Source organism: Lissotriton helveticus, chromosome 7 (genome assembly GCF_964261635.1).
Source record: "Lissotriton helveticus chromosome 7, aLisHel1.1, whole genome shotgun sequence".
Classification (NCBI taxonomy): domain Eukaryota; kingdom Metazoa; phylum Chordata; class Amphibia; order Caudata; family Salamandridae; genus Lissotriton; species Lissotriton helveticus.
The window spans coordinates 1,056,145,330-1,056,162,268 of NC_136068.1; the positions used below are offsets into that span (position 1 = coordinate 1,056,145,330).

Genomic DNA, 16,939 nt, shown 5'->3' on the forward strand with positions numbered 1-16,939 from the left:
CCCCGCCATTGGCCTCCACACTGCAGCTACACACACAAACATAACCTTTCATTCTGATTGACTGTACACTCAGGAAGGAAAATAAAGAGCAACACAAAACAGATGTAACTGTTTGCTTTATGTGCATCATGTCACTTGGGATGTGGTACTCAGGGAGGTGCAGCTGACAAATGACAATGGAGTAATCCGTAGACAATTAATGCTGTTGTGCCAGATGTTGTGAAAATGTTTTTTTCTTTTTTTTTAAATTAAAAATAAAAAGCAAAAAAAATAATAATTGAAAAACATTATTTTAAAAAATGCATTCATTTTTTTATAATTAAGTGAAGTTATTCTCAAAGATATATTAATAATTCATTACACTGCTCTCTCATTGATCAACCATTAATGCAAGCATATGGCAAATCAAAGAACCACACTGGCTGGATGCACAAAATGTCTGCCTGTCATTGCCACGTGGTCATCAACAACAATACTGAGCAAAAAGGCATTGAGAACAAAGAGAAGACATGTAGGATAATGGCAAAAGCACCCAGGCTGGCTACACAAATTGGCTGCCAGACACATGGTCATTGGTTACACAACAACAACAATGAGCAAGCAAGAAGGCATGGCCACAAACAAAGAACACATGCAGGCCTATGGCAAAATCACACACTGACGGCCTACGCAAACTGCCCGCCAGTCAAATGGCAACAAGAATGCCTGGAAAACAATGACCACATACAGGCCTATGGACACTGACTCTACAAAATGGCCCCTGTCCACATGCCATGTGGAACAAAGGTAAATGGTGGACGATAGCAAACACACATAGGCGGTATAGTTTGACGGATAGAACACAGCATTGATTAATTCAGCAAATCCAAAAATGAAAATTAACAGAGCTAAAAATGTTTACAACAACGCACATTCTTCAAAGGCATTACCCACCCTACTCTATTTGCAGAAAAAGAAACGTGAAACACCACAAAAAACACTTTTTATATTTCATTCAAATCCATCCATGGACTAAATGATGTTTCAAATTCAACAGACCCAACAGGAACTGTTGTTTTTCATGCACCCAAGGCTAGTACTGGGCCTACTTGCTGGAAGACGGACTATACAAAATGGTCCATGGCCACATGGGGAACACAGCCAAATGGTGGCCTATGGCAAACACACACACACACCGGCCAGACAAAGGAGGCATTGGCAACACAGGGAACATAGTATTTATTCAGCAATGCCAAAAATGAAAATTAACAGGGCTAAAAAAATTTAAAACAACAAACATCCTCCAAATGCATTACCCCCACCAAACACTGATTGCAGAAAAAAACATGAAATACCACAAAAACACATTGTGTACTTTAATCTAAATTCATCCATGGCCTAAACAAGGTTTCAATTTGAACAGACACCACACAAACAGTTGTGTCATGCACTCATGACTAGCACTGGGCCTACTGGGCCTACTGGGCCTACTGGCTGGAAAGCCCATTGGCAGACCAGGCCACATAGTTGTGAATAATTAAATCAAGAATGCAATGTATTTATTTTTAAATTAAAAATTGAGAAAATATAGTGAACTGTGTAATATTTTTCCTTTATAAAAGAAGAAAACTTACTTACACAGAAATAACTAGGCCCCTACTGAAACTACAGGCCACCCACCAAAATAGATGTTAAAAATCGACTAAAAGTACTTACTTGTGAAATCTTAAATACAAAGTCCTTAAATGCAATGGTATATTGCAGCAAGCACAAAGAGTGATCCTTCCAGCTCCAAATCCAAATGAAAAGTGGCTTGGAGATGGACTTAGCACTGGGAGGAGCCTGCTGGATAGGACCTAGAAGATAGAGACTCTGGGGCACTTCCTTCTAGTTGAAAAAAAAGTTTTTAAAAAGGCACTCCTTGCACACACAAAACACCAAATGTCCATTTGATGAGTTTTTTTTACTCCAAATCATCATTTCATGAAGATTTGGATGCTTCTCGAGGAGAGAATCTTCCCCAGATTGCAGCTTCACGTTTGGGATCGCATACAGCAGAAAACATCCGCTGGGAGACACTGGAGTGCTCAAATGACATGTTTGGCGACCACAAAATCTCGTGGGAACATGCGGCAGGCTAGCAAATCTTGTGGCAACCCTGAACGGCTGTGAAAATCTCGTGGGTGATCGAAGCACCTGGCAAGTCGCTCCCACCTGTCCAAAAGCACACTTCGAGCATGCTAAAAAAAAAACACAGCTCCGTGGTGAAGTGCGGAGTTTATCAGCAATCTGCGTTCTACGAGTTGCTGAATTCCACAACCTCAGTAAGCATAGCAGAGTTTTACGCCCAGACCTACAAATAATTTACTTGTTTTTTTATGTTTATTAAATGTTGTGAAGCATTTCTGTCTTTTTGTCTATTTTCTGTATAAGCTTGGGTACACTTGTGTATTGTTAAGAAAAGGACTTACCAATAATCTTCATTACTCCAATTCCTACTTCATCTTCCCATTACTTACGTTACCTCCTTCCCTTCCTTTTTGTATTCCTGGGGAGTGGTTGCAGAGGCTTGCTATATTCAAGAAGTACCATGCCCTTGTATCCTTTTAGTAGTAAGGAGACAGGGCTGTTGGTATTTCTTTTTCGATGTTTAAGACTGGAGTGTGCTTGATAGGTGTGATAGTTGTGGACCTTGCCTCGCATAATGCATAGAGTAAGTAATGGGATGCGTGTGGGCAACTGCCTCAGGGGTACCGCGGCTATTTGTATCTGAGAAATCATGCACAGCTGTTTCCACCCACTTTAGCTATTACTTGTGTTGCGGAAGCTTGTAGCTCTTCTGCTTTAAAGGTTGGAAAAACCTTTCCACAGTACAAGAAAAAAAACACAATTGCCACTGCATGCTTTAAAGAGCAAGCTTGGGTGCTGGGTCTCCCTGAAGGGCAATCCTTATATTTGGTTATGATGTGTGAGGAGAGTGAGCTGGACTATTCGATATGAAAGTTACCAAGAACTAATAAAGCCAGGAAGGTGTTCTTTACTGAATTAATCTATCAAATATTATTCAATAATTAAGAAGAAAAGCGGTTTCTACAGCCAAAGACTAAAGAGAATGGCATACCACTTAATACAGTTATGCAGATATGCATACATATAAACTACCATAAAGATAAAGACAAGAAAATAACTTCACCTGCTTTTTGTTGTAATCTTTAATTGCATTTTCGTAACCTTCCTCCAGTCTGGAAAATGCTATCCCAACCTCTGTGCTCCACCAAATTTGTGTGCCGGTTAAAGCAACCTGTTACAAATTAAAATGTCAGGTTTACTATGAAATGCATGAAAAGGGCACTACTTGAAATAGATAGTTTGTCTGGGATACACTCAGTTGTTGTGTAAATCACAAGTCTGGCGAATTAACACTTTTAAGGTTGAAGCCTACGCTAACGACATCATGAGGAATTTCAGAACGCTTCCCTGGGAATGCATTCCACCCTTTGCTTACCATTGTCCTTGTGGTTTTGCAACCCACTTTTGCTTGCTTACAATTTGCTGGCTTCATTTGCTTTAAGTTGTCCAGTTTAAATTTGTCCCTTCTCTTCCCCAACCCTTATTTCATGTATTCTTCTACCAGTACTGAATTTCTGTAAACAGATCTTTAAATCTTATTCTTATCTTGTCACATTTCTTGTGCAATCAAAGACAGAGGTCAAATGTCAGGTTCTTTCTTCCAGGGAGCATGGTGTTTACCTTCCTTTCTCTGAATTCAAAGTGAGAGGATTTATGTGACAATCATGTTGGTTACTGAGGGTGTGCCGGACTTACGACTACGCCACCCTCAATGCCCTCAACACCGACCAAATCCCGGGCTGCCACCGAGCCACCCCAGGACGCACCCACAGACCCTTCACCTGCCAATCCTGCAAGTTCTCCTGCATCCGGACCCGCACCGCACCCACCAAGACGAGCACTAGCAGCAACCACCTGAAGTGCATCCTGCTCAACACCCCGCTCCATCCACAGACACGCCGTAGAACTCTGGAACCTCCTCGACACCACAGCCCCAGACATCGCTTTCCTCACGGAAACCTGGATGAACGCCGCCTCAGCGCCCGACATCGCCATCGCCATCCCGGACGGATACAAGATCACCCGGAGGGACCGCGTCAACCAGACCGGAGGAGGCATCGCCATCGCCCACAAGAACACCATCCGTATCACGACCAACTCCGACGATACCCTCACAGCCGCTGAACACCTGCACTTCCAGATCCACACCGACCCCAAGACCACCCTCAGAGGCACCCTCATCTACAGACCCCCGGGACCACGCACACAATTCAGCGAAGACATCGCCGACTTCATCAGCCCGCACGCCCTCCCCTCCGCGGACTACATCCTCCTCGGGGACCTCAATTTCCACCTGGAGAACAACGACCGCAACACCACCACCCTGCTGGACAACCTCGCCAATCTCGGACTCAAGCAACTGGTGACCACCCCCACCCACTACGCCGGCCACACGCTCGACCCCGTCTTTTCCTCCAGCAAGGACATCTCCTTCAGCCACGCCACCGGACTCCACTGGACAGACCACAGCTGCGTCCACTTCAGCTTCAGAAGGACCATGCTCCACCACCACCAGCAACAGGTCCCCCGCAGAAACTGGAACAAGATCACAGCCGACCAGCTCGCCACAACCCTGAGCCAGAACCCTCCCGCCAGCTCAGCGAACCCCAACCAAGCCGCCAACAACCTCACGAGGTGGATCAGCAACTGCGCAGACGACCTCGCTCCACTGAAAACTCCCCCTGCCAGACCCGGCACCAAGAAAGCCTCCTGGTTCACTGATGAACTCAGGAGCTCCAAGAAGAACTGCCGAGCCCTCGAGAAAGCCTGGCGCAGAGACCCAACTACAGACAACATGACCACCCTCAAGCTCGCCACTCGAAAACACCACCAACTGATCCACGCCACCAAGAAAACCGCATTCAAGGAACGACTGGACAACAACGCCCACAACAGCAAGGAAGTCTTCAAAATCGTCAAAGAGCTCTCCAACCCTAGCGCCGGAAACAACGACATCATTACCTCGCAAGACCTCTGCGACTCACTCGCCTCATTCTTCCAAAGCAAGATCGCAGACATACACAACAGTTTCAGTGCACAGCCGACGCACCCTACGACCACACCAACGCCCCCCACCACCACCCTCCGCGCCTGGACTCCGATCAACACCGAAGACACCTTCAGCACAATGAACTCCATCCACTCCGGATCACCAACCGACCCCTGCCCTCACCACGTCTTCAACAAGGCAGACTCCGTCATCGCACCCCATCTACGGGACATCATCAACGCCTCCTTCGACACCGCCACCTTCCCAGAGAGCTGGAAGCACGCCGAACTCAGCGCCCTACTGAAGAAACCATCAGCAGACCCCATCGACCTCAAAAACTACCGCCCCATCTCACACCTTCCGTTTCATGCCAAAGTCATCGAGAAGACCGTCAACAGACAGCTGGCCGCCTTCCTCGAGACGAATGGATCCCTCGATCACTCGCAGTCCGGCTTCCGGGCCAACCACAGCACCGAGACCGCCCTCATCACAGCCACCGACGACATCCGAACCCTGCTCGACAACGGGGAAACAGCGGCCCTCATCCTCCTGGACCTCTCTGCGGCGTTCGACACGGTCTGCCACCGCACCCTAGTGCAGCGCCTCAACAACATTGGAATCCAGGAGAAGGCACTGGAGTGGATCATCTCCTTCCTCGCCGGAAGAACACAGAGAGTCCGCCTCCCCCTGTTCAGATCCGAGGCCACGGAAGTCATCTGCGGCGTACCACAAGGATCATCACTCAGCCCCACGCTGTTCAACATCTACATGAGCCCCCTTGCGGCCATCGCACGCCAACACAACCTCAACATCATCTCCTACGCCGACGACACCCAGCTGATCCTCTCCCTCACCAACGACCCCGCCACCGCCAGAACCAACCTACACGAAGGGATGAAAGACGTAGCCGAGTGGATGATGAACAGCCGCCTGAAACTGAACTCAGATAAGACGGAAGTCCTCATCCTGGGGTCCTCGCCCTCCGCCTGGGACGACTCCTGGTGGCCCCCTGCCCTGGGCAGCGCACCCAAACCCACAGACCACGCACACAACCAGGGCTTCATCCTGGACTCCTCCCTCTCCATGACCAGACAAGTCAACGCCGTCTCCTCATCGTGCCTCAACATCCTACGTATGCTACGTAAGATCTTCCGGTGGATCCCCACCGAAACCAGGAAGACGGTCACCCAGGCCCTCGGCACCAGCCGATTGGACTACGGCAACTCCCTGTACGCCGGAACCACTGCAAAACTCCAGAAAAGACTCCAGCGCATTCAGAACGCCTCAGCACGCCTCATCCTGGACATCCCCCGACACAGCCACATCTCCGTACACCTGAGAAACCTGCACTGGCTCCCCGTCAGCAAGAGAATCACGTTCCGACTCCTCACCCACACACACAAAGCTCTCCACAACCAAGGCCCAAGATACCTCAACGACCGCCTGACCTTCTACACTCCCACCCGCCAGCTCCGATCGACTAGCCACGCCCTCGCCGCCGTCCCCCGCATCCGAAGAGCAACAACGGGAGGAAGATCCTTCTCCTACCTGGCCGCCAAGACGTGGAACTCCCTCCCCATCCACCTCCACCTGACCCAAGACCACCTCGCCTTCAGGAAGCAACTCAAGACCTGGCTGTTCGAGCAGTAGCGGACCCCCCTACCCCAAGCGCCTTGAGACCCTCCGGGTGAGTAGCGCGCTATACAAATGCTTTGATTGATTGATTGATTGATTGATTGTGCTAGTGGATAGACTTTAGGATGTTATTTTTTTCTAGCACACAACGAAATGTAAATGTCTGTAAATTAACTGTGCAGATATTTCAGAATATCAGAATTAGGACATCACAAATGAAGCAAATTTCTTGGTAATTCTGAAGTGTGGTCGAAATATATTTAAATACGATAAAACAAATCAATACACTAGGTGATGACATTTCCACACATTATTGTTTTGTGCTGTGGACTTTCATCAATAAAACAGTCTGTACAGATGTAACTAAGTGGTATTTCAATTGAAAATGTGTTGTCTGTAAGGGCAGTATGCTACCATACCATGCATACTCCACTTTACCCTACTTCACTCTTCTATGCCCCGCTCCATGCCATTGCACTCAACTCTGCACCACACCAAATTATACCACTTCATGCCACTCCACACTGCGACTTACTCAGCACCACTCTAAGCCTCTCCACTCTGCACCACTCTACTCTATGCCAATGCACTCTACTCTGCAGAACTCTACTATGCATCAGTGCAATATTTGCTGCTCCGCACCACTCCACACCACTGCACTCTATGCCACTGCAGTCTGTGCAAATGCACTCTACTCTGACCCACTCCACTCTAATCCAATACACTCTATGCCAATCCACTTTACGCTCTAATATACTCTGCACCACTGCACTCTACTCCACGCCACTCTACTCTACCATGCACCAGTCCACTCTACTCTAAAACAAGCTACTCTACACCACTGCACTCGGCACCACGGTACTCTACTCAATGTCAACTCTGCACCACGGCACTCTACTCAACGTCATTATAAACTACTCTGCAATACTACACAACTGCACTCTAAGCCAATTGAACTTTACGCCACTGCACTCTATGTCACTCTGCTATGCACCATCTACTCTACACCACTGCCAATGAACTCTACACCACTCTATTATACACCACTGCACTCTACAACAGTCTTCTCTGGAACACTGCACTCTCTGCCATGGCACTCTCTGACGCTGCACTCTATTTTGCCCCACTCTACACCAATGCACTCCATGCCACTACACTCTACTCTTCTCTGCATCACTCCACTCTATGCCACTGCACTCTACGCCACTCTACTTTACAACATTGCACTATCTGCCACTCCACTCTGCACCACTCTACTCAACGCCACACCTACTGCACTCTATACCAATGCACCATACGTCACTACACTCTAATCTACTCTGCACCACTGCACTCTATGACAATAGACTCTATGACACTCTACTCTATGCCACTGCACTCTACACAACTCTATGCCATTCCACTTCAGGCCACTCCATTCTACGCCACTGCAATCTACCCTGTGCCACTCCACTCTTTGCCACTCTATTCGACACCATTGCACTCTATGCCACTGCAATCCACGTCACTGCACTTTATGCCAATGCACTCTACGCCAATGCACTTCACACCACTTTACTCAACACAATTGCCACTGCACTGTATGGTACTATACTCTACTCTGCTGCACTCCATACCACTGCACTCTACACCAATACACTCTACACTACTGCACTCTGCGACACTCTATTCTGCAACACTGCACTCTCTGCCACTGAACGTTACGCCACACTACTATGACCACTCTACTTAGCACCACTGCACTCAAAGCCACCTCGTTCTAGTCTGCACCACTCTAATCTATGCCACTCTACTGCACTTTATGCCAATGCACTCTACTCTAACCTGCTGTGCACTACTGCACTCTATGACACTAAATTATATGCCTCTCTACTCTACGCCACTCTAATCTATGCCAGTGCACTTTACCCTACCTCAGACCACTCCCCACTACTATGTATGACTCCACTCTGTACCCGTGCACTTTGTACTTCTGTACTGCTGCACTCCACATCCCTGGCCTCTGTACCAGTGCACTCTATGCAACTGCACTCTACGCCAATCTACTGCACTCTACACCAATGCCTTCTACACCACTAAACTCCACTCTACGCCACCTAAATCTATTCTGCACCACTGCACTCCACTATACTCTACACCACTACACTCTACGGTGCTACATTCTATGCCAATCCACTCAAAGCCGTTCTAATCTACTGTGCACCACAGCACTCTGTGACACTACACTGTACACCTCTCTACTATACACCACTCTACGGTATGCCAGTGCACTCTACACCACTTGAGTCTTCTCCACTCTGCAATGCACAACGCCACTCTAATCCACTCCACTCTATACCACTGTAGTCTGTCCCACTGCACTCAATACCACTGCACTCTGCACCACTACTCTATATCACTGCACTCTACCCTGCATCACTCTACTCTATCCCACTTCATTCTACTCTGAAAAAATCTACTCAATGTCACTGCACTCTATGCCACTACACCCAACGCTGTGCCACTCGTTCACCCCCTCCACTCTACTCCGCACCACTCTCTTCTATGTCACTGCACTCTACCCCAATGCACTCTACACCACTTTACTCAAACCCAATGTACTCTGTGCCACTGCACTCTACCCTAACTACTCTGCTCTATTGCATTCTACGCCACTATACTCTACTCTGCAACACCCTAGGCCACTGCACTCTATGCCACTGCGCACTGTCACTGCATGCTATGCCACACTACACCATTGGGCTCTGTCACTGCACTCTACACCACTCTGCCCAGCTCCACTCCACTCTGCACTACTTTACTCTGCACCCCAGTACTCCATGCACTCTGCACCTCTGCACTCTATGCTAGTGCAGTCTACACCAATGCCCTCTAGCCCACTACACTCTACGTCCCTCACCTCAATGCCACTCTAATCTATTCTGCGCCAGTGAATTTCATGCCACTGCACTCTATAACACTGCTCTCTACCCCACTCTGCTCCACTCTAAAGCATTGAACTCTACGTCACTGAAAATTACTCTGCACCACTCCACTTCATGTCACTGCACTCTATGCCACAGCAGTCTATACCACTCCTCTTAAAAACAATGCACTCTATGCTACTGAACTCTACACCAAACTTCTCTGCACCACTGTACTTTACACCGCTTCACTCTAGACCACTCTGTGGCACTCCACACAACGGCACTACACTCTATGGCGCTCTACTCCATTAAACTCTGCTCCATTCTATGCCACTCCACTCAACAACACTCTACTCCACTCTGTCACTCACCAAACACTACTCCACTCTATGATGCTCCACACAACTTCCTCTATGCCACTTCATGACACTTTTTCTCCACTCCATTCTATGACACACCACTTCACTCTTCTCCACATTACTACTCCACTCTAGGGCACTCAACTCTACAACATTCCACTCCACGCTATGCCATTCAACTCTCCTACACTACACCACTCTATGCCACTTCATTCTACATCAATCTACTCCACTCTATGCCACCCCGTTCTACATCAATCTACTCCATTCTAGTCTACAACACTCTACACCACTCTTCGCAACACCCTCTATGCTACTCAACTCTATTCTACACCACTCCACGACACTCTACTCCACTCTACGTCTTTCCACTCCCCGACATTCCACTCCCTCCACGACACTCCACAACACTCTACACCACTCCACTCTATGCCACTCCATGACACTCCCATTCATTCCACTCCACGTCACACAACTCTACTCCCTCCACAACACTCTAAGGGACTCTACCTCATTCCATGACACTTCACTCAGCTCTACTCCACTCTAAGCCCTTCCACTCTCTGACATTCTGCTCACTCAATGACACTCCACACCACTCCGCTCTACGAAACTGTACTACCTCCACACCACTCCACACCACTCCATGACACTCAACTCTACTCCAGTCCATGACTCTTTGAGTCACTCCAGAACACTCCACTCTACTGCATTTTAAGACACTCCACGCCACTCTCCTTTAACCCCTAACTTCTTGCCATATTGCACAGCAGCCACGCTAGTGTACAACATGGCTAAAACATATTGGCAAAGCCAATATATCTTGCATAGGCGAGACCTATAGGCTTTGCCAGTGCTTGTTAAGTTAATACATGTTCATGATTTTTTTGTTCAGGTTTTTTTTCCTCGGTTAATACAAATGTGGAGATAAAAAACAAGTTGTTTCTCTATAAACTGCGGCAGAGCCTAAAATACTCAGTTTCATACCTGGGCAGGATAATCAAATATCCACTGCTCTCTTGGCTTCTCTTCATATGTTATAACCGCTTCTGATATATTATGACGTAATGTAGAACACATTCTCTCGAGCAATCGATTTAACCAGCTTTCAACCTGTTATTAGAGACATCAGTAAAAAAAAAAGATGATACGAAAGCACAGATTATATTCCCCGGGATAAAATGAACTGTTCCAAATTGGCACAACTACAGTTAACAACTGGACAACATCTGTTCTCGTTCAGGTTTACATTTAATTTCCATTACAAAAAGTGTTCAGGCATGTTTGGCTTTTAACACATGAAAACACAATGATATGTTCAAGTAAAGTTGTCCGTCAGGCAAGAGGGTGTGCCCAAAGACTGTCATACTTCTATGCTTACACAGGCACACACACATCTCCAAAGTTTGTAGAGCAAGGTGCTGGGCGTTTATGAATTTTGCATTTTGCCGAGACAGAAGAATCCCCGAATGAACTGCAAAACTTCAATTCAATTTTTGACTGATTACTCATCGCAACCAATTTAAACAAGCATTTACAATGCAATGGTTTCGCCTTTGGAAAAGTTTGAGCTATTGGCATTGTAAATGACAAAATTTGTATTTATGTGTTGGTTTTGAAAACAGATAAATAAATGGCATTGTCATTTACATTGCCATTAGCTTAATCTCTCGCAAATGTGAGACCTATTGTACCCTACGGACGAGCTCAGCAGACAGCAATTACTACCACACACACACACCCAGAGCCAGCCACACACACACACACCCAGAGGCAGTCAGCAGGGCCCGGTGCAGCTCTTCCTGGCTATCACCTCCTTTCCCTGCTGGTCTTTCCTCCCCACTGACCTTCTCCTGGTTGGTCACAGCAGCACATATTCTCCAGTGCCAAACGTGGAAAGCTACCGGCAAAGAAGGACCAGTCGCTGACAATAATCTCTTCCAGTTGAGAAGCGAGGACTTCTCAAAGTCCAGGTGAAGCACCAGTTACTGGTGCAAAGACACTGATAACTATCCTACTTTGGGTGTGCAAAAGTTAAAAAATCAACTACCAATTCTGAGACACAGAGCCCTCATCGCCAAGCAACAGTCAGTAGTATAAGAAAATGAAGTGATTTTACCACACTCTCCAGTAAACTTTTACAGCAGTGAAAAGGAGGAGCTCTTCACACACCCTGATTTAGATCTAAGACAGGAGTCACAGCTTAAACGAACTTGAGTACTGTTAAGCGGATGAATGCAAAAACAAAGCAGATCAGAGAAAAAAGTCACTTAGGACAGGACTGCGGTACTGAGAGGGTCTAGGTTCAGCAGTGCTTCCAGCAAGAGTCGCTACCCAGATTTGGTTTCTAGTGTGGTAGGATCAGTCAGGCTTACTCTTTCCCTGGAACTCCGTATTGCCTCAACTGTAAAATACAGCTAGGTCTGTGGACCTGAGGAAACCTGAATCAAAGTACTGGCTACGCTGCCAAGTGCATACCCCCTGAGATACCCAGAACTAACCTTAGCTCTCTGGCATCTGCATTTGTTTTAGGACGCGCCACAAATCAAAGCACCTCATGATCAGATCATGCCAGGGCTACGGCACTATGAAGCAATCCTGATAATGTTTCAACCAGCTCAAGGAACAGGAGTTTATTGGGACCAGACTGTAGGCCAAAGTCTTTGTGAATGCAGATCAGGCAAGTGAGAGGCGATGTGGATGCACATTGGTAGAGGCTCTAAAGGCAAACTGCAAAGAGAGGAATCTGATTGCCCCACACACAGAACCCTGTAATTCTCTATAGCATGACAGAGAGAATGCAATGCACATTTGCAAGCATCAGTGTCCGGTGACACCTGTGCAACCTTGTACAAAGCAAAGCCTTCCATCATTTTGGCTTGCCACGTTCACAGGCCATAAAATATTCCCCAGCACTCTGACAGTCTGCGTTACGGTATTTTGAGACAGGATACCGTGTACCTTAATCTAGGAGCGCTCAACAAATAATCAATCGGTCAAATAATGACACTCCTAACCTGACGATTTTTGTATCATGCACAAACTGGACCTCAAGCGTCACTGGGTATAGAGACAGTTCTGTCTATCTCTAGGATTGCATAACTCCGCTCATCTGTGGAAGTACATTATCACCCGTCTCTGGGCCTTCCAGACCCAAATCTCTGAGCTGCATGACACGCCCCTCCCTACCCCCGCTCCAAATCAGTCTCTCTCACAGTACACAATTATTGCCAATCTCAAAATAAACCATCTTCCCAAAGTCTGGCTTTGACACACTCTATGCGACTTTACCCCTTACCCGTTATTTGGGGTACACAAACCCACACCTTGCCAAACTTTACTATGCAAGGCTTCACATCTTGCTCTTCTCATGTTATAAAGGACTGTGACTGTCACTTTACTATTTCAAGGTGTGTGGCTCCAGCTTCTGTCATTCTCTGAGCGTACATGGTGTTAAATGCCTATATCTGGATCTGATTCATGCCTGTCTCACGGAGGAACGACCCACGCCTATCTGTATGACTAACCATACAGGGTTTTTTTTGGTTTCAGAGGAAGTAGGGCGCTCTACCTAGAGTCAACGTTAAAGGTACATTTAAAACAAATAAGGGTGCAGTGCGTAAAGAGCGAACGGGAAAAGCCCTTAACCGTTCAAATAGAAAACCCAAAGACTCTCTCAAACATAAAAAGGCAAAGCCGTCTTTCGAAACATGGCGACTGGGAACACACAGAGGAGGGATACCGCAACTTCGTTCGCAATCCACAGAGGGATCGAACCGTAACTGATTTCTGGAAACCTTTATTTTGGATCCCCTCCCGGTAGGGTCTGGTACGCACACGTATCCAGTATTCCCTTGCGTGCATTCACCATACTTGGTTGGAACTTACTAATACTGAAGACTAATTAATTGCTCTAAATCCAGAGCGGAAAATTACTACCTAGGTTTATTATCCTCATATACCGAACTGTCCACCAGAAACGTCAATTAAATCCAACCTACTGACCAGTGGGTCTCTCCACTAGCCCTGAAGAGTCGTGTTGTCTCAACTCTAACACGACGAAACACGTGTCGGCTGAATGTGGATTTAATAAACAACCTTCCTGAAGGACAAGACATAAAGACACACGGATTTGCTGTTGCTTATTACTGAACTGTTACCTACCTTGTTTAGACATTCTGTCTTTGATTATACTAAATTGTGGTTGCGAGAGCTTTGCCTTTTTTTGACCCACGCCTATCTGTAGACGTGTGCAGCATACCTCCTCATCCGCCTTCAATGTCCCCGTTTATGGATGCACCCGAGCCCTTCCTATTTCGCTTGGTGTATAAAATGACCCTCCATGTCCCGAGATGTACATTTAACCCGGTCTATTAAAGCATACGACAAGCCTCGAACTAGCCATTGCTTGATATACATGGTCAGTAACTCTGCTAGTGGCTGCTATGGGTCCCTGGTGCCGGTTTCCGGTTTCCGGTTCTAGCTGTTTATTACTTCCCTCCATAAGCCTGTCTGCTTGTGTATATGAATAAACAAAATAGAATCCACAAGGTGGTTTTCAGTGGTCCCTAAACGGATGGGGAGCACACCGTGTTTTTTAAATGCCCCTCACACACCAACAGGCCCCTTGGTGTCATGCTTCATCATCGGGGCCTTCGCACCCCTCTACGGGATGCGGCGTGCTACGACAAAACGACTACGTAGGAGCACTTGACAGTGAGCTATGTGAGGGTGTGTATTGAGTGATGTGAGTGAGGTGAGGTGAGAAGGTGAATAAAAAATACCTGGCACTAAGGATAAAGAGAAAATATTTTTATTCCGTCCTTGGCTGGTATTAGTAAAAAAGTGCAAAGACTGGTTGAAAAAATACGTATTAGGGTATATCAACCAACAACAGTGTCAACATGTTTCGGAGCGCAAGGCTCCTTCTTCAGGACGAGGATATGCACTATGATCCTCACCTTACTCACATGGAATGTGAAAGTGTTCAAAAAATGTATTTAAAAAAACAATGTGTAATGTACCTATCAATGTTTTAAGTGATGGTATGTTTGTTGGGCCCAATTGGCGTTTAAAATATCTGAAAAAGAAAGACATAGTAAATAAACTAGTCTGATGTCCAGGAACATAATAACCATGCTAGTCGGATGTCCAGGAAACATGAGAAAAATAGAATTTCTTTTATAACAATGGTAAGTATGCAGAACTCCGCTGTGGATCTGGTACCTTGTGAGAGAAAGACACTTATGGAGGAACACACATTTCTAAACACATTCGCACATACATACATGCAATCTCCCTGTTATAAATGGGAACAAAAAAGTTGGTTTTCAGCGATGGTGCAAGCTTACTTAAGTTCAAAATGCGGATGGCCCCATGAGCCTAAGCGTAGTATTGGGGGTATCACTCCTCGTTGCCCAGTCAACAACCTAAAAGATAGTAAATAGCGGTATTCAGGGAGGTAAAATAGAGATTGAAGAAGCCAGGTTACTGGTGAGTGGAATACACCCTCCGTCTCAACTGGCTTTACTCACGGTGACTGCATGGAACGCTCGCCTGCCTTCCCCTCAACGCTGCTCCGCTGGAAGTGAACCGTGAAGGCAGAGGTTTGCTTTTTGTACTCTAAGGTCTGGCTAATTGGTTCGGGTAAATTGGATAATTGGGTAATTGCATGCGACGCCGACAGCCCACTGGTTGCAAAAACGGGGTCTGCGCATGCGCGTTTAGAAAACCACTACCGCTATACCTGCGCGCCCATGCGCATGCGCGCCTGGTAACTCACTACCTTGGAGTCAGCGCATCCATGCTCAGCGCAGCTCCGGAACTTTCCGAAAACAAAACGAGGCATTTTTCCTTATATGGGCTTTTTCCGCTAGTAATTATCCAATTTACCCGAACCAATTAGCCAGACCCCCTCCCGTCTCCAGCCACAGCCCGGTTACCACCGCCTCCCGCCGGGGATTCTGGGATTGCCAGCCTCGCTCTCACATACACGGTTCACCTCCTCTCCCCCCTGCCTAGCCGACTGACACCGCCTACAGCATCCTGGGAAATGTAGTCTTTCCACATCTGCTTTCTCTTTAACTAGAATGAAAGGGCAAAAAGAAAACCTGCGTCTAATAGACCCCCCATTGTGTATATATCAACATAATTTGTGCAACGATGGCCTTGGCACCAATCGCTGAAAATACTGGAACTTTCTGCCATACAAACGATTTCGTGAAAAAGACACCAAAAGAGGAAACCGTGTTCATGGTGAAAGTGGAAGCTTTATCGCAAGACTTTACCGGGAACTAACGAAATAGTCATATCCGAATACCATCACCCCATTTGCAAAGTAATAAAAACAAGAAGCGCGGGCACATGGACCGGGGGGGGGGGCGGGAACGGACAGCGGGCGGGGGAGCAGGAAGGCAAGGAAAAACAAGCACTCACCTGGACTTCCTCCGGCGGCGATCGGCCACGGAATGGCCAAAACAAACCTGGAAGACAAAAAAAAATAAACCCCGCCCACGGCCGCATGACGTTTCGGAGGGAAGAAATCGCGGGAACGCCCACGAATCTGGTCCGGCCATGACGGACAGATCTCTGTTCCAATGGCTAGCCTCCATTTATGGAGCTAGCCAATGGAACAGAGGGGCGGATTCCCAAGCCATATATTATTCTCATTAGGTTTTTGCCTGCGCCGAAAAGCTGCGCAGAGCGCAGCTTTCGACGAGGCGAAACCTAAAAACGGGTGGCTCTGAAAAGGAAATTCTTGTTGGGGAAGGATCGTTATTTCACTGTAAAGTGTGTTGGAGAGCATGGGTACATTGCTTAATGATCATAATGTGTGAAAGTAACATTTCACCTTTACAGTACACAGCCCCCTAGCTTCACAATAGAATCCTCTTTTCCTAAGAAATGTAAAAAACTTCACGGGTGCACATCTCTTATGGCAG

At 47.0% G+C, this 16,939-nt stretch overlaps 1 protein-coding gene across 4 annotated transcripts in view; it reads right to left on the bottom strand.

The window, feature by feature from the left end:
* DNAH17 (dynein axonemal heavy chain 17) overlaps positions 1-16,939 on the bottom strand; it is a 12,633,448-nt gene that overhangs the window by 7,891,345 nt on the left and 4,725,164 nt on the right. For all 4 annotated transcript variants that reach the window (XM_078653923.1, XM_078653924.1, XM_078653922.1 and 1 more), the window contains 2 exons: positions 10,986-11,111; positions 3,173-3,280 (listed from right to left, as the gene is read on the bottom strand). In XM_078653923.1, coding sequence (XP_078510049.1) covers positions 3,173-3,280; positions 10,986-11,111 — 234 coding nt within the window. The remainder of the gene's footprint in view (positions 1-3,172; positions 3,281-10,985; positions 11,112-16,939) is intronic.